Source organism: Kryptolebias marmoratus, linkage group LG8 (assembly GCF_001649575.2).
Source record: "Kryptolebias marmoratus isolate JLee-2015 linkage group LG8, ASM164957v2, whole genome shotgun sequence".
Lineage (NCBI taxonomy): Eukaryota > Metazoa > Chordata > Actinopteri > Cyprinodontiformes > Rivulidae > Kryptolebias > Kryptolebias marmoratus.
Window position 1 is genome coordinate 16580497 of NC_051437.1, and position 19038 is coordinate 16599534.

At 39.4% G+C, this 19038-nt stretch overlaps 1 protein-coding gene across 1 annotated transcript in view; it reads left to right on the top strand.

Moving 5' to 3' along the window:
* The first annotated feature begins 17763 nt into the window (after nt 1-17763).
* LOC108235165 (protein Wnt-2b-A) overlaps nt 17764-19038 on the top strand; it is a 13856-nt gene continuing 12581 nt past the window's right edge. Inside the window, exons 1-2 of the mRNA XM_017414990.3 lie at nt 17764-17820; nt 18231-19023. Of these exons, the coding sequence (XP_017270479.1) occupies nt 18851-19023 (173 nt within the window). The 5' untranslated portion in view covers nt 17764-17820; nt 18231-18850. The remainder of the gene's footprint in view (nt 17821-18230; nt 19024-19038) is intronic.

Genomic DNA, 19038 nt, shown 5'->3' on the forward strand with positions numbered 1-19038 from the left:
CATAACCAGGGGGTGGCAAAAAAAAAACTGAAATAAAAATATCTTGCCACCCCACTTGCAGTGACAACGCCAGAAGTAAGTATCCAGGTGGGCCTGACTGAAGGTTAGTGGGCCACCAAGTTTGACGCAGCTTGTGAAATACATGAAAACTGGAAGTTGTATGTTCTCCCTGTGGTTGGCTATTTGAAAGAGGTTGAAAAATATGTGATACCAAGTTCATGCGTTATAATTTAATTTTAAAGTAAAGCCTCCAGGAATTGTAGGCCGTCATAAAATTTGCATTATTTCTTCATTCCTTTTGTAGTCCTTTTATATGTTTAATGAATGTGCTACCTTAATCGATGGTTAGAATAACTCTTCCCCAGTTAACTTTTATTAATTAACTGTTAATAACCTTTTATACATCAAACAGTTAAGTTTGTTACTGCATCCCCATTAAGAGGCACTTTCTACTACTGAGGTTAGAAAAGCATGTTCTGATGTATTAAATCAGCTGACATTTGGTTTGTAGGTATTTTAAAACATGATATCAGTTTATTAGGTTGCTTAAAAATTTAAATGAAATAGTGAATAGCATTTTTCTTCTACATTGTCAATTAGGATTTTTGTGATGATTTACTGGGGTCCTGACACAACTTTGGCAACCACGTGGATAAACCTTGGCAGTCTTTACAAATAAAATCCTATTGGAATTGCCAAAGCCTAGGACCTTCATTTATGATTTTTTTTTTTAATAATTATGTGCCAAAAAGAATGCCACCCTACTTTTAGGCAAATAAGTATATCTTTTGTCCTTTTTGTAAAGTCACTAACATCTTCACAGAAATTCAAAAACAACAACAACTGGTGTAGGCTCATATTTCAAGTTGAAAATACCCCAATGTGTTTCAGTAATTTGGGTATTGATGACATTTCCAGTAGGGGTCAGTCTCTCCCCAGCAATATAACAGCATGATTAGGTACTGTTAAAAAAAAAAAAAAACACTGAAGATATATTTTAAGCACTATACCTGGTTCTTTTCATCAGCAGCTCTGCACAGTTACACAAGAATACACTTTTTACATGCAACGAAAAGCAGAAAAGAGATTCAATTTGGTAATTTATTCTGATATTGTACTAAATATGGTGGGATTTTAGCTGAGAATCATTCACAACGCATACTACAAACACTACATGTCGTGTGAGATCTTTGCCTTGTTTGATTCAACTCTGAAATATATAACTCATGAACTGCTGGATGGATTTTAGTGAGACTTTCAAAAGGTTTTCATTGGATAGATGTCAACTGATTACTGTTTGGATTCAATCCAAATCAAGATGGCTGCCACAACTAATGCACATCACAAAAAAGCTCTGAGTCAGTTTTACAGATACTGAGCTAACATTTGATGTGGTTGAAGTTGAGCGTTGCTCACAACACACTCTGAATGTGTCATCTCACTATATCGCATTAGATTATGCATAATATTTTTTTCAAGGTCTGCTAAAAATGGCTACAATATGGTCATTTTTCAACATAAAATTATGGCTTAAAAGGCAGCGGGGGGTATTCATTCCTTCAAGGAATGCTAGACCAATCATTTTAAAATGCAGAGTAGAACACCTTAAAAAACAAAGTGTAATTCTTTTCTAGCTGTTGTTAGAGTCGCTGGTAGTATAAGAAAACGTAACAACACTAGGAGTTTAAACCGCCGTTATACAACAACAACATAAAGAGCAGGTCTGTGTTCAGCATCTCCTTCTCTAACTTTCTTTCTCTCACATTGAACAGAAAACACTCTTTTCTGACCCGGATCATTTCTTTCTCCTCAGCTTCTCCAGCCCACCAACCCCTTTAGCCCCCTCAACTTCCTCGTGGATCCCAAATCCTTCCCAGATGGCCTGTTGTGAAACCTCCTTGTAGGTTCAGATGCACATATCCCAGAGCCTGCGGAGCACTTGATGTTCCCCAGGAGGCCGCTGCAACCTGCCAGTTGCAACATCAGCAGGCAGGACTTGAAACTGCTAGGTGGGTCGGTGCAACCTCCCGCTAGTTGCTCCCAGAGATTCAACATACGTCATTCACAAAATAGGTGGAAGATAGAAGGAGATAAAAGACAGATAAACACGCTAAACTCTAAGCATGTCCAACATTCTGCTTGTCTTTGTCTTTTCCTTTTAAAAGTGACATTGAGGTCCCTTTTAATTCTTCCACTTTCCCTTACTGACACACACACATAACCAGAAGCTAACTCCTAAACAGATCGGGCCACAAGTAAAAAACAATATTTATCCCTCACTGTGTAAAGTACTGCTGCACTTTCCGCTGTTGCTAAATGTGTACAATTAGGTGTTTAAGGCACTTAAACTGTAGTTGGTTTGACTCCTTCGGGGTTTGCTGTCTACGATGAGACTTTTGAATACAAACTGAGTGCGAAGAGCAACATTTACTTTATGTGGCTCCATCACTGGGCATTAGCAGGCGGGAGACTCCTGCTAAAGGCCACAAAAAGTAGGGGTGCAGAGAGTGCTGCAGTACCCTCTGATGGATCCCAGAGGACATGCATGTCCAAAGTCATGGTTAAAGAATGACTGAAAAAACAAACAGATTTCATTAGTGCTGCATATGTTTAAATTCTAACAATATTTTGATATTATTATTAGTTTTGAAAATTGTTTTTTATCTAGAGGATGTAGGTGATGAACTGATGTGAGCAGGCAGAGAAGCAATGCATCATGACTGCAGTTTTATAGATATTGTAATTATTTAGGATCACGTTTACTGCCAGTGTGCATTTCATTGCATATATTTGGGATCATGCGTATTCACTCTCTCACCCATATTCACACCTGCTCACAGAACCCTACCACACCAACCTAAATATGTTACAAAGGTTTTGCTCCGGCACTGAAATTAGACAAGAACATAGACATTTCAAATGTGCAAACAAAAAAAAAAGTGAGCATCAGTGTTTTCCGGTTGAACTCTGGGGTTTTCATTGACTTGTAGGTATGATGAAGGTGACTGTTCTGACTGTACTACTTCATCTCAAAAGCTTAACTTTTACATTGTTCAAAGTTCTTAAATGAGTTGCCTTTTTGCCCAACTTTAATGTAAAGTAACCAGAAAATGTGCTTTAAATGAATGTCCACCTGCCTTAAAGTGATAGTTCAGGTCCTCTGAAGTTTGGTTCTGTAAAAAATAAAAGTTATGAACAATTGATATTGCCACTTGAAAAGTAAAAAATATAACTTCAAACTTATAAATGTTGCGTCTCATATGGTCAGATACGTGGAAATAATGCACTGGCTTGAATAAAACAGTACAGCTGTAGTTTTAAATTGTGTCCTTCCTTCAGACACCCAAGAACATGTGTTCCTTGTATGCCACCACAACTAAACACATTAAACTTACAGCTTGCTAATGTGATTGTGCCTACTGGCAATATAGGCGAACCTGACATTAAGTATGGGTAAATCTGTTTCATTTGAAGCATAAAGAGCCTCCTTAGGTCCATTATTAAACAGTTCCTCTTGGGGGCAGTTTTAAAGATTTGAACTTGTACAGCTTGAGCAGGAACCCGGTGAGGGGAGGAGATGGCTATCTGGAGCCATGGGGCGCGTTGGGGGTGGAAAGAGGGTCGTTTTTCTTTGACAAAAGTGCCGAAACGGGGTCTGCCTGTGAGGTAGGGCTTGGGGAGATTCTTGTGACAGTACTTTCATGTATTCATTTGTATGTGTGTGGTTTGTTCTGTGATTTGAGACAGTCACCGTTTGGCCCCTGCACGCATATTAGCACACATCTGGATATACTTCTTTACTTCTTCTCAAACGGTTACACCTACATACAGTCTGCCATGCTGCCATCTTAAGACTTGAAGATAAAGTCAGTGATATATGCATACACACACACAGACACACAGTTGCACCACCTGCTCAAGATTTGCAGCAGTTATTTTCAAATTCATAATTTCTGTCATACAGTATTTATTTGCTCCCATATGAGTAACAGCGTCAGTGTCAGATGATGCAGCCTGCGTGGGGGTTTCTTGTCGAAGCTCAGTGGACAAATCCATAAAGATTTTACTGCTCTGCTCAGGTGGGCTTGTCTGTGAGGTTTAGACGCTTAATGCTGTGCAGGTGGGGGGCTCTTGTGTCTACTCTTTAAAGAGCAACTTAACTCGTCATTGTCAGAAATCACCTGAAAACGATGAGTTAAGGTTTAGATCGGGGTATGAGGTCCGTGGAGGCCGGGTGGTGAGCAGCACTAATTCACACCAGCCTCGAGCCAAAGTAACACTCAGCATCGGTCTGTTAACTCGTGCTCCGGGGCATGTCCTGTCATGTGTGCCTGTCAGTTACACTCGGTGGTTTCATACACTGGCGTTGGATCGGCCATGTCAGTCAGACTACGGGTTGTTTATCTTCCGTCTGCATGGTGCTGATGAGTTACACACAGGGAAATAACATACATCTTTTTTTCTTGTTTTTTTCTGAACAATGCCGTTTGTACTGTGTGGGTTCATTCTTTTTAGTTAAACAAATTGCCTTTGAAGTTCAATGCATGCATCCCAAATTATCTAACTTTATGTGCAATTTCATGCGATATCTTACATAATCTGTAAACTCCTGTTGTGAGGGAGTTGACTCCAGGGGTTGCCTCTTTGGAGGGGTTGATATTCAGTGATTAATTTCTCACAGGTTCATTAAAATCTGCTCAGTGTTCGCACAAGATATTTTGCTAAAGGTGCAGACAAACGAATTCACACACACAGACACAGGCCAAAACATCATTGTCCTGCCTTCACTTTCAGGTGATAACTAGCAGTATGATGACATGGTAAGCAATGCATAAATCCAAAAAGTTCTTCTTGTCTCCTGAGTGCCTGATGATGTTTATAGTAGTCAACATTAGCAGTGATGAAGAGGAAGTTGTAAAGGTGACTAAAACAATTATTGTTAATGATGAAGGGAAATGCTGTGCTTTCCACTGATGGCAGACAGAGAACTCGCTTGATCATAAAGGATTTTTTTTTCAAGTTGTGTAAATAACTATGGATTTCTATGTAAATAACCATCTAATACAAAAGTGATAGTGCTGTAAAAGTTTATAAGAAGGTTTTAGCATGAACTGCTACAAAGCTTCTGAGATTGGAGTTGTTTAAAGATGGAGGAAATCTGCTTTGGAACTGGTCAAACATCATCAGCTCATCTCCCCATAGAGAACATCAGCCCGATAGTCCAAACTGATGACTGATGTCTACTACAAGTAAGATATTGATTACCTTACATTTTGCATGTTTCCTTTGCAATTCTGTATTACTATTCTGGCAATGTTTAATGCAACTAAATGCATTTAATTTGAAATAATTGAAAATGTTATGGGAGCTGCAAAATTGTACAGGTAAATGGCACTGTTGCCTCACAGCAAGAGGGTCCTAGGTTCAAAACTTTGCAGGTTTTTCCTTATGCATGCATTTTCCTCCTACTGTCTATCCAGAATCATGCAGGTTGGGTAAACTGGAGTTTTTAAACAGACCTTAAGGTGGTTGTGTGTGCATGATTGTGAGTATCCATGTCGGCACTAACATGACTTCACAACCTGTCCAGAATGCATCCCGCCTCTCACAGTTTTTTTTCTTGTGCAGTTTTCTATATTAAACTCATAGATTCACAATCAGAAATCAAGATCATGGGAGAAAAAGTTTGAAGGCAGGATTTTTTGAAATACACATGATTAGCACATTTTATGTAAATTTCAGTGCAGAAAAAAGGTGATGTTACTTTATTTTTATGTTATGTTAAGAAGTATGACAAGAAGACACTCATTTTTTTACTTAAATTGGTGAAATTTGAAGTTTTCTATGTGCTAGTTTTTGCACAATTTTGCCTGAAATTTCACAACAAAATGCAAGGTCATTTTTAGGCAATGAACCAGAAATGTCACACTAAATATTTCTCAAGAAAATACCGTTCCAATTTCAGCATTCACAGAGCCTCTGTATCCTGGAGAAAGAAAAAGAGTAGTACAAGGAGTGGGCAGAAGAGAACAGGGCAGCCCACCCATCGCCGTCCAACATGCGGAGGGCAGATGTACAGCACTGCTTCCAGAGTACAAAAGGTTGATCTAAATAGGAGCCAGCTGATGTTGGCCTTCTCTCCTCAGAACTGGTCGTCCCAAAGTCTGGTCCTCCATCTTTTGCTCATCTTTGTAGGCTGCTATCACTAATCCTCTCACATCGTTGACCTATGACTCGGTGCCCATACTTTTTCACATCTACACCCATCGCTCTTTTGTTCTGCTTTGGCCGAGTGTATGTGTGGCAGATCTCAGGGGCTCAGGTAAGGTATAAATCCATTGCAGCTCTGACATCTCGCAGCCTCTGGTTCCCATTTGGTCAGATGCCCTGCAATCAGTCACTCCTGCTCTTCTCCGTCTCTTCTTCATTGTTCTCAACCTGGAGACGTCTCCAAAACCTTGGGAATTTCACGATTTAAAAATTAATATCATGTGTTTCGCAAACATCCACGTCCAAAGCAGGGATATAAAGTCGGATCATCTCTCCTTTGTATTTTATTATATCTTGTATGCGGTGGTGTTAAACTGACATACATATTTAATAATAGCATGAGCCAACTCGGAGTGTATTGTTACTGACAGCTTCTAGCCGGGCACCGAGGGGAATGAGTTCTCTCTTAGTTCTTTCATCTCAAAGCATATCAGCTTGATCTGCGAAGCCACTTAATGTGGGCATGTGTTTCCCTGTGCTATCAGCCCACTACAAGGCACAGATACACACATACACACTGAACAGGGAAGAAAGCATCTGTTTTAAATCACTCACAGAACCGACTACTGATAAGGCAGTCTCTGGGATTTACAGGACCCTTAATTTGATGTTCATGCAACATCATTTAAGCTGTTGCAGTTGGCCACTTCTCTTGAAAGTTGGCCACTACTAGCTCAAGTGAAGCCAATGTAAATAGTTTACACATAGTTTCAGAGGTAACGCTATAATCCATACATGTTGTGCATTTGTATTTGGTATGTCTAAAACTGAAAGCAAGCATTTAACACAAACTCATAGAAAAGGAATAAATAGGGAGGGTTAAAACCAAAACTTGCCACAGATCACCAAAAAAGTACACATGGGAGCTCAAAGTTGAAGCAAGAAAAGGAAGAAAGTCACCAAGAGGACCCTAACTCCGGTTTGGAAGCAGATGTTCAGGCACTAAAATGTTTATGTATTTTAGCAGAGACAGTGATAGGAAAAGTCACACGTTCATCTTCATTCATTCATTTTTTATTCGTTATTGCTATCATTAATTTTCATTCTAGCATAGAAGAGACCACAGAAAAGCCTCCATTTAAATCTGAGGACCTGATTCAGTAAAAAAAATTGTGCAATTGCGCATCAGTCTGTTTCACACACTCGCAAAGAGAGACGTGCGCCTCAAAATGTGTTGCCAATCAAATGACGTCTCACTTTACTGGTGCAGTTTTCTCCCATTTAAATGAGGTTTTACGCATTCATTTAGAAAGAAAACAATTAAATTTATGCAATATAATGTCAGGTTATAAAACGTCTTATTCTTCTCAAATGGAAATATGGCACAGTAAGCAGTCCTTGGTCTCAGACGCAAACCATGGGTGCTTTTCTTCATTTATTAGGTGAAAGTAACAAAATGCAGTGATGGTTTGATTTTAAAATCTGACATTAAGAGGTTTATCACAAAGTAGCAAATATTACATATTCTGATACAAATTTACCCTCAGCTAGTACTTTTTTCTTCTTTGAGTGAAACAGTTAAAGGGCTAAATCATGCTACCAGGTTTCCAGCTGTGCATTAAAAACACCTACATCACCCAGTGATTTAGAAATGCCTTCTCAAAAGCCATTTTTCTCTGATACGGTGAAACATTGTTCTTTCCGTTTTGAGCTCTTCATTTTTCATCCGAAGCTTATGAGAAGACATTTGTCTCATTCTCCCTGTCCCTCTTCTGCCAGCTGTGTTTGTGGTAGATAGTCATATTTGGATTGCGCAGTGAGGCCAACTGCAATTTGATGCAAAAGAGGTGCAAATTGTTCACACCTGCTGAACAGGATGGGAGGTTTTGCTCCTGATTAGCACAGTTTACTTTGTATATCAGACGTTGAGAAGAAACAGATAGAGGGAGCAAAAGAAAGTTGGCGCAAAAGAAACATTTTTACTAAATAAAGCTCTGAGATTTTTTTCTGAGAGAAGACATAATTCAACATTTCACTGACAGTCCAGAAGAAGTGCCAGTTTGCTGCAGAGATTAAGTCAGTCTTTTTGCTGGACTACACGCTTCAACACAAATTATAGCCTGAAATCTGGTGCTCTTCATCAGGAAAAGGTTTTTGTTTTGATGCTGACAGTTTCATGCAGATTAATGAATGCCTTCATTAACACTCACACAGTCAAAAGAAAACAATGCATCTGTGATGGGGACTTATGTCCTTTTTTTGGCCTTAATTTGGTATCTTATCTTTGTTGGTGACATAAAGGCAGTGTCTAACTGGGCTACAATTATTGGAGACTAGTTGGTGGCTCAAACATGACCCAATATTGCAAGAAAATACACAAATTGTCAGTTGCAGTCTCACTAAATTCTGTGTCTGTCTTTGCAGTGTCTGTTAACCAATTTTAACATAACTTTTAGAAAATAATGACTGGGTGTACATGCACAACTTATTAACTTTTGGACTCATCCTGATTTGACAGTTATTACAGTTAATAGACGTTAGCCAATACAAAAATCGCTATAGCCCAGTCAGTTTTACAGATATAGACCAAAATTGCATTTTGTTTTTGTAGCCGAGAGTCATCTCCAACACATACCCCAAGTGCTAACAGATCACATGACACATTTGTTTAACATTTTGGTCTGCAAGGTGACAGGGGATATACATTCATTCCTATAACAACTGAAATCAAAATGGTCAATTGAGCTTGTTAGTGAGCAAGCTTGATTTCCTATTTTCTGCCTCTGGGTTGAGTTTTTTCATGAGCTTTTTTTAATATAATGATGATGATAATGCTGTAGCACACTTACAAACTGATTGTGCACCAGACTACAGGCTACAGCTGTGTGTCAGTATGACAGAAATGCTAACAATGACTGCTCAATAAATGAGGCACTGCTATAGCAGAGCACTAGAGAGTCATGTGGCAGCAAGTATAGTCAGATTTGTTTGGATATTTGGGATGTAGATATTGTCTGGCCTGATTGTCCACAAATTTCTATTTATATAAAATAAACAATCTGGTACACTCTGCTGATGACCTTATCTTGGTCGCCTCAGTTTGTGCAGCAGCAAGATTCTATATCAGCTCACTTTGATTTATGAGCTTGTTTCTCCAAACGCAACTAGGCTGAGGCCACAACTTCACAATAAATCTATTAAAAGAAAACTGATATATGACCAAACACTATGCAGCTACATATGTAAAACGTAGCATAAATCTTTGTGTACCTGCATAGAAAACAATGCCAGCTCTTAGAAATTCAGCCTCAGTCTGAATTCTGTGAAGGAAATCAAAAAGAGCAGTCAAGTCAATTTATTTAAAGCACATTTAAAAACAACAGGTCGTAAAAAATGTGCTGCCACTAGTTATTATACAAAAGAAAAAGGCAAAGGTAAAAACAACATTAAAATCAAGTTAAAAATAAAGTAGTAGCAGAAAGAAGTAAACTTACTGGACCTGTGCTGCACCTTTCCCTCTAAGACTCATGCTGTGTTTAAGCCTTAGGGAAAAAAAGTCTAGGCAAGTATGCAATGACAATGATTCTACCAAAGCATATTCAATCAGTTTATCTTAGTCATTAAGGCCTTCCTAAAGCATTTTTTTGAACTTGCTTATCTTAAAATAATAATGTCACAGAAACACAACTCCCCGTAAGAGGTCAAGCTGAATAACTTTGTGCTTACAGAGTTATGAGCTCTTTGGGAAAATTCTGAAACACAACAAGTCTCCATTTTTTTTGTCACCCGACCAGACTCCCTTAAAGACTCTAATCTTTTCCTTTGACCAATAAAATAATAAGTTAGAGATTAAGTAACAGCTGAGTAATAACAGGGTTATTTTACACTAAAAGAAGCGTGTTATGAGTGTTTACAGTAAAGGAAAAGAGCTGTGCTCCCTTTTGAAGCCCAGAGTGCAGCACCTTCACTGAAAACCATCATGTAAACATCCATTATGTATTTCTATGAAATTGATGCTGAGAACATAAACAACAAAGACAAAATCCCGAGTCATTTGCCATGAAATGTACTCCTAAACAAACCATTTTGTGCTGCACTTAAAAGTGATTTTTTTTTTTACCAGTTGGAGAAAAGAATTGCATACATAATATTCAGAATTGAAAAAAAAAACTCTAATTTGAATAAATATATTAAAAAAAACAACAACAAATGTTTTACATATTTTAGTTGTTATGGTAAAAAAAACCCACATTGCTAATATTCCTAGAGAATTGTACATAAATTAAAATATTAAACAGCTTTAATTGTAGCCTTAATTACTGTAAGTAAGATGATAACTTGTGGTCCATTGTTCTTGTAAAAGTCACACAAAAGTTTTTGTTTTGTTTGTGTTTTATTTTAGCCTATGAAACTGCAATACAAAAACTGGCACTGTAAAAAGTAATGTTGGTAAATATAATGGTTTACAGTTAAAACACGACCAAAATGAAAACTGAGACAAGCGACACAGCAGAGCCTGATGATCTGTGACATCCCATACTTTAACAGGTGCAGCCAGTGAGGAAAACAGGACTAGGAGACCGATGGAAAGACTTCAGCACCATCACTGCAGTTTAGGTGGGGTATTATTGGAATACATCATTTTCTCTTGTTAACCTTAGTCCTCTTCAGATTGATCAAAAGTAGCCCGACAGAAACATGATGAAGCAGTTTTCAATAAAGGTTGTGTTGATGCTAAGTAAAGATCATTGTTTTTGCCCGGAATATAGATTCTATTTAGGCGTCTTCTTTTCTGCTGAGTTCATAAGGTCTGAGATTGCAGAGGCTGAGCTTAGTGGGGGTAACCACCATGTTGGAGTCCTACCTCCCAGCGTTTGTATATGTGCGTGGGTGTCTGTGGTACAAAATGCCAACAACTGAACCACATTGGATTTTTATATGCCTGTGGCTAACAGGAGCCAGATGTAGCCACCTACAGGGAGCTTGCCATCAAAACAACCATTTTTTTCCTCTTTTTCGCTCTCTGTAATGAGATGTGTGCATACATGCTTACAGGCATGTTTGTTTGTGTGTATATGATTGAGTGAAAATCCCCTGTTAGCCGCAACAGCATTGATATCAACTCCTTTTCTTTTTAATCAGCATCTAGAACTGTTAGGACTTGCTTGTTTAGCAACACCACACACAGATTCCCTCTTGGTTTAGGTGACAGAGTTGGAGAATGACAACATGAATGATTTTTGCCACATGAGTAATAAAAGAGAAACAATAGATCGGGGTGTTTCAGAGCTTCAGTTGTTATCTGGACACTCAGCCACAGTCCTGACAAACAATATCAGGTGTGAGTGAAATTAACTCAGAGTGCAGACTCACCTTCAAAAAGACAAAAACTCATTTTTTCAATAATAAGAAATAAACGGCACCAAAACTTACAAAAAAAATAAACAAAAAAACTTCACTCGGAGCATCACGAGGAGACACAATGAGCAGAACTGACTGTGGCATTGAAGTGACTGAATATAAAGGGCTGAGGGTGAGTGGGAGACTGACAGCAGCTGGAGTGACAGGTAATGGAGAACAGGTGAAGTGGGCGTGGCAGGCTGAATGGAAAACTACAGAGGAGATGACTGAGGGAGAGTGAAGAGTGGCACAAGGAACACAGAGGGCACAGGGAGCAGAACGATACGGGAACATGTTATCAAGAAAGACAAAGAACAAACTTAAACACAAAGGTCACAAGAAAACAGAAGCACAACAACAAAAAATGAAACAAAACACCCAAAACCTGTCAAACAAGAAGATTCATGAAGTCTTCGTAGGAGGCGAGGCAAGAGCTGAACACAATCACACACAATAAAAAGTAAGAATTACCCCAACCTTAGGTCATGTCTTCTGAAAATAACAATTTAAGTAGCATTTGATAGTTCACTGAGAATAGTCATTCTCTTATTTTCAGAAGGCGAATATAAATAAGCCTACTGACTAAAGTACATATTAAAGAAAATCTCACACAAAGTTGTCATTAGAATGAAGATCTCTGTCAGTTTAGATTACAACATTCTCCAGTGAAATGTTAGGTATTCCTTAATGAGCACAGAAGGTTTTACTTCCCCTTAACATTGGTACATCTTTTGAGTTTAGGAGATTTTTTTTATATGTAACAGATTGTAGATTAGAGGCTTACAGTATTACTCTGAAGATGATCAAGTACTGGGCTGAAAAAAAGTAAAAAAAAAAAAAAAAAAAAAAAAAAAAAACTTTGTCAAAGCCTGACGAACTATGGATCAAGACCAGTTCAAAAGATCACAAAAATGTCTGGCTCCTTGGAAGCAAAATATAAACTTATTAGGGACAGCTCAAGACTTTTGCACAGTACTGTATAAATGTGTTTCTCTTAAAACTGTCTGACTGCAAAATCAGTACTATGTAAGTATTTTCTTCCAATAATATGTATCTATATATCTTCGCTCATAGATTTTGATGGTTGGGGGTTCTTCTTGTGGTAGAGCAGTTTGCCATGGTTACTGGTGTTTCTGTCTAACTGCTGGAGTTTTTCTTCAATAAATATTTCTTATAAAAACCACATTATGGCAGTTTTATAGGGCAGATTTTAAACTATTGTCTCAGTAAACACACATGTATATAGATTAATGATTTAAAAGAGGGAGCGTAAAGCAAGAGCAGTGGCTGGGAGAGCAGGGTGAGTGTTAATTGAAAGCGAATGTGTCTGTTCTGGCTGCTGGTCAGAGATGGGCTGGGGTCCCACTTGGCCTCCACTTCAAAGGCCCTGCCCGCCTGACTTGAGCGCACCTGCAGCCGGTTAAATCCTGCTCTCATCACTCAGGGCGTGGAGAGACCTCTCTCACAACTTCGAGCTCTCATCGCACTTCTTTGTGCCAAAGATCCACAATGGCCCGCACTCAAGAATTCAACCGAGAGTACCAGGTACTCCGTACAACTTTCACCACGAAGTAGAACATCAATCACGCAGGGGGACCGTTCCCGGGGCACCTGCACCGTTAATCACGAAAGCCATGCCACCTCCATCACCGGTCACACGGAGCTCGATCTTACAGTCCGAACTATACAGTATACAGTATAGTTTAGGTAAATGTTTAGGTAAATGCAGAGTCATAAAAGCTATATGAAGATAACTTTACAGAGAAACCTTCAGGTTAAATACTATATATTTAATAATTGCGGTCTCACACTGGAAATTAAAAATCAGTCAACTATGACATCTGCATTTTTAAGATCTTTAAACCATATCTGTATATGTATGCATATACTTTTAATCTTATTTTCCAATTGCTCCTTTAATAATGCTTTATTTTTGTCATTGTTATGGTCATTTGAGTGTAAACTTAAAGCTGACAGGCTGGAACAAAAAAGAAAAAGATTACGACGCATTTTTTTTAAAACCACACACACGACAGTCAAGACATCTGAAGCCTTATTGTCTGTTTGAACTGAATCATACATTATATTTAATAAAAGTAATATATAAACATGGCAGTGTAAAAGAAAAGTACTTTAATAAAAGATCTGAACAAAGAGTGATTGAACATCATTTAGGTTTTGACAGTGTGAGGAATGCAGGAATGAGAAGTGAAGATGAAGAGGCCAAAAAAAAAAAAGACTGCAGGCATTTTTTTTTTTTTTTAAGTTTTGCTATTTCAGTTCATATAAAACAAAAACTGCATAAACAAGTGTTGTAGTTTGGAATATCTTGTCTTGGTCAACCGATAACACTGTATTAATGCTAATCCTACAGAGTCCTCATCTGTTCTCTGTTCTCATCACATTAAATGTGTTAAAGATTCACTTTCCTGAAAACAACCAAGAACACCTTCCTTCTTTTTTACTGTTTTTATACAAACTGATTCAGTATTCACCTAGAACAAACATTTTCTTGTCAAGAATAACCTCCAGTCACATTTGATTCCTGCTTTTTCCCTCTCCAACAATATCCTGAAAATAAGTCTTATTCTATTATAGAAATTATGACAAGTTTAATTTGGTCAGCTCATTAATTTTAAGATTCCCTCATTTATCTTTTATGTCACAGTAAATCATGCAGCAGGACTAATCACTGCCTGTTTGCATTTTCTGTTATGAAGAAGCTTAGATTCATTTATTACCATTTTAATCAAAACGTTATACTGTTTTTATGTAAGGAGTAAGATTTGACATGAACCTAGGTCAAATCAGTATTTCTGAATGTATCAGAGAACTCCAGATTTATATAAAACCTGCCAGAAGAATTGGGTCCTGATTTGTATTTAAACCTGCTGTGATACAATAGCTTGACTCAGCTTGACCTTTATGAACCATAAAACAAAAAATGCTAAAACCTAACAAGATTGCAACAATTTAGGGCCTAATCTGGAGCAGAGTTACTTCTGTGTACTATATATAGTGATGAAAGTGCATTTATGCCTATTTTGCAAAAGAAATGTGCACGTCATGACTTTCTAACTGCTGAGGAACAACACTATAAGCTCTAATTAACAGCCACCTTGTAAAAACACAGGTCATATGAATTTACGGTGGCATTCAGCTCGAATCGGATTAACTGGATGATATTATCAGACATCTTTCCTTATTAGAAACAGCTATCATGAGTAACAGTGACTCATATTTGGCCTCATCAGTTCCACGCCCAAGTCTAGATTCCCCAAGAACATTCAGCACTGCGCTGCTTTTTGACTGTAAAGTTAAAGTTTAATAAAAGTTCCAGACTGAACTTTTGGCTTTGATTACAACTTTTTGCATATCATGCATCCTTCAAGCCCCCGCATAAATGTATGGCTTTACATTACTTCGCATGGCACATTTTTGCTCAATTTCTAAATTATTAAATGGATAGACAAGCTCACTCTTGAGGCTGATTCATTTTTTTATTTCATAAAAATTTGTCAGGGAGGAAAAAAAAAAAAAACCTTCCCGTTTTAGTACATTGATTCACTGTTCCCTTTGCTAACTCAGCTAGCCACCATGTGACTGACGGCTGACCTACAGTGCATGTCACACAGACGGTTCCCTAAAACAGGAAAACACTCAGCACGAGCTCAGTTTTACTCAGCAGAAGCCAGGACAGTGTCTGTGCTGTAAATCTTACCAGCATCCATAAAGGTAAATATCAATTATGATCACTTTAAAGCATTTCACGTCTTGAATTGTAAATGTAAAAGGAATTGGGGATCAAGGTTGTGGTTTTAAAAGCGTGGACTAAATATGTCTGGTTATCTGTGTTCATTGATGTCCCAGTCCATGTTTACCCAGTAAGACATTCCAAAAAAGGTGCCTGAGATATGTTAAGCATCAAAATAGGCCATGATGGCCAGGATATCCCTTTGATGTCAGCTCTATCACCAGTATGTGCGTGTGTCATTGCAGTCATGTCTGTGCGTGCCTAAGACCCCTGCAGCATGACGGCATCGTCCATCAACCTTGTAATGTTCTATTACAGAGTTATCATGACCACATCGTTGGGCCCTTTGTGTGTTCACGGGTTTTATAGAATACATTAATGGTTATCCGGTGAGGGAATAAAGAAAGAACGGCTTGCAAGTATGCAAAGCCTTTCCCCTGCAGAGGCCAACCATGATGTAACGTGAGGGTCTATAATCCCGAATATGTTTGTGGAAACAAGATTTTTCTGGCATCTGTTCAAGCATAAACCTTCCCTTCAGTGCACATGACTCCTGTTGCACCTTGTGCGCAGGGTGGAAAGCAGTTGACAGCTTCTCCTAAAGCCAGCCAAACATTTCCGAAGCTTCTGGAGTTCCAGCGCCACTGTGTTTGCTCAAGGCTCTTCATCTCTGTCGGTGGATCTAAATTTACAAGACAATAAATTATCACAGATCTAGTGTTCTGGCGCTCACGCTGTGGCCTGTCTGTCCCCGAAGACTGGGTGTCTTTAGGGTCTTCGTTGTTTTCTGAACTTTCATTGGCTTCAAAGACAGGACTAAATGTTTTACAAATAATAACTATCCTGACAGTCAGTTAGCATAAAGAAATATTGTCAGCACTGAATGTGTTGCTGATGTCTGCTTACAGAACTCATAGCAGACACAATCCTAGGAGAAAAAGCACCGCCGATCATGCCTTCAAACGCTTTAATTCTTTGGTGTTTATGCTCTTATCAAAAGTGACCTCTTGTGGTCATGTGATGTTATTCAGATCAATGGAAGTGTTAGGGCACAGCATGTTTTAAAGTTAGGGGTGGATGTGCCAATCAACGCAAGCATCGGATCAGCATTTTTTCATATGTGAGGGCAATGACAAAAGAAGCAAATCATCTCCAGACACAAAGAAAAATAACAGCTTCTGTTGTGTCAACCATTTGCTTTTAGCAATTAAAGGCCTAAGCTTTATAAAGACATTTAAAAAAAAAGCTTTTTGGACATGTTATGCCCCTCTTTCTTTCCCTTCTTTCATTCATCTGCGTTCCATTGAGTCCCTTCAGTATGGGACCTCGTTCAGGTCTGAGTGAAAGCTGTCCTCCCTGCTTCAGCCTGCCAGGGGAATAAGAATACACACTGAGCTCATCTCTGGACTGCCCGACTGGTGGCATCCCAAAACATAATCCCCTCAGGGGACACATTACTGAACCAGCTCTACCACCCAAATTGCACGCCTCTGGTGTTCACCAAATTTTTATTTTGGATTGCATTACATTTCTGTTAGAAAGAAACCCTGAGCATTTCTTACATATCAACACACACAAAAAAAAAATCAGTTGGGTTATAAAACTCACCTTTACCCCTGTTTTCTTTCGACGCAGAGTTTAAACAGAGTAACTCTTACAATATTTCTCCTTGGGGGAGATCGATGTTGGGTTGGACCCTGTGCATCAAGGGTAAACTTTTCATCCATCTGACAAGGAGGCACTTGACTCTGTTATTGTTTATGGAGAGAAAGCTGGAGTCAAGTTCACAGGCCAGGAGAGACAGCGAGACAGAGGAGTTCCAGCTCTGGCCCAGGGACAGCAAACATAACTCAGACCTGTTTGTACTTCCTTAAGTCCTTTTGATTTAGCAGAAAATTGTGAACTAAGTCACAGCCCACCAGTATTGATAAACCTGCACTTGCGCTAAAGTGTATGGTACACGGTTAAAAAAGGCAGTTTGTTCTGACAGCTATAACTGTAAGCTGTGAGCAGAAACACTAAAGTGTCTTTAAGAGGCTTAGATTTAACACCAGCCTTGGCATAAACACTGGGACTGTTTTCTCAAGCGTTTGATAAAATAGCACTTTGCAGCAGCTTTTGCTAATAGTTTCAATTCCAACAGGGATTTTCCTGATTTGTTTACTTGGTCTCTGGAATTATTGGGGTCAGCTGAATCAATTGTGGCATTCTCAGTCTAATATCACAAGCTCTCACGGAGCAGCTCTGCCCTGATCAAAACTGAAAACACGTCTGCCAAGGGAAGCTTTTTTAATTTAATTTAATTTAATTTTTTTTTCTTAAATTTGTGAATGCTTTTTTTTCTTCTAAAACAAGCAGCTTCTAACCTGTCCGAGGTCATTTAAGGACGAGAATCATCACAGACTGGATGATGGATGGTCTGAAGACAGCATGAACGCACAAACGAGGGAGAGAAGGTAAGAATGGTTGAACTCAGGAGACAATTGTGGGTGTGGGTGTTTGTGCTTTGTTCCAGCGCTGTCTCAGCATTTTCTTCTACACATGTGGTTCATATTTGGTCCATGTTGCTGTTTTGCTGGACAAGTTGGCACTGTTCTCCAGATCCCACATTCTTCGCCTTTCCTTTTTTTATTAACTTTTACCTCTGCTGTACCTTTTATGCCTGCATGGATGCAAACCCAAGGGGTATTTCATTAGGCATTTGTTAACAGAAATATTTTGGGGCAGAACAATGTCTTTGATTATCAGTGAAATGTGATGATGGCGATAATATGATAGGGTTTATAACTGATGTGTAACAATAGATCTTGCAGTTTTTCTTGTATTCTAAAACTACAAACTCTAATACTCTGGTCTTTAACTCCAGATGGACTCTGCGCAATGAGACCGTCTCCTCAGCACCATCATCATCACTCCTCACACGCGCGCGTCCTTTTTTAATATCTCCTTCCTCTTCAAACCCTGTAACCTCTGTTTCCACCCAATGAGCAAAGGGAGCTGTCCGCACCGAGCCCACCCTCCTCTCTTTCCCTCCCCCTCCTCTCTCCCTCGGCTCGGACTCTTTCCACCGTACGCTAATAAAGGAGAGGTCCGGCGCAGGCATCCGACCCAGTGGAGAGTCTCGCAGCAGACAGGACGCACGGCGGCGGGTGGATGACCACAACTTTTGCCTCGAACTTTTGACTCGGACCCTATTTCTGCCTCTGGGCTGAGAAGGATATAGGCACCCCAGTGGGGAGTGAGAGCAAAGGCGACCCACCGCCAAGGCTTGTTGTTGCCCACCCTCCCCAGGTAAGGCACACAGAGGTTTTCAGAGGACAGATTCCCGGTGCGCACATGGCACCGAAAAGCGCTTCTTGCTCCGCTGACAGCCGCGCAACATGGACTTTACTCACCGGACCGTCATAACTTCCAAAAAGTGACAAATTAAAGGCAGGATTTATTTTTTCCCCTCCCTCCACCATTTGGTAAGAAGACAAGAAAGCAATGATGGGTTTAAACCGTGCTGTCAGCCTCCGACCGGCCCGAAATCAGCCGGGAGTCGGACTCTCATCATCATCCCGACCTTCGTGTCAGAACCCGGGTACCAGCTCCAGGATTTATTGCGCGTGTCTGTTGCTGCTGCTGCTCGTCACGCCTCGGGTGGACTCCTCGTGGTGGTAAGTGGACATCAC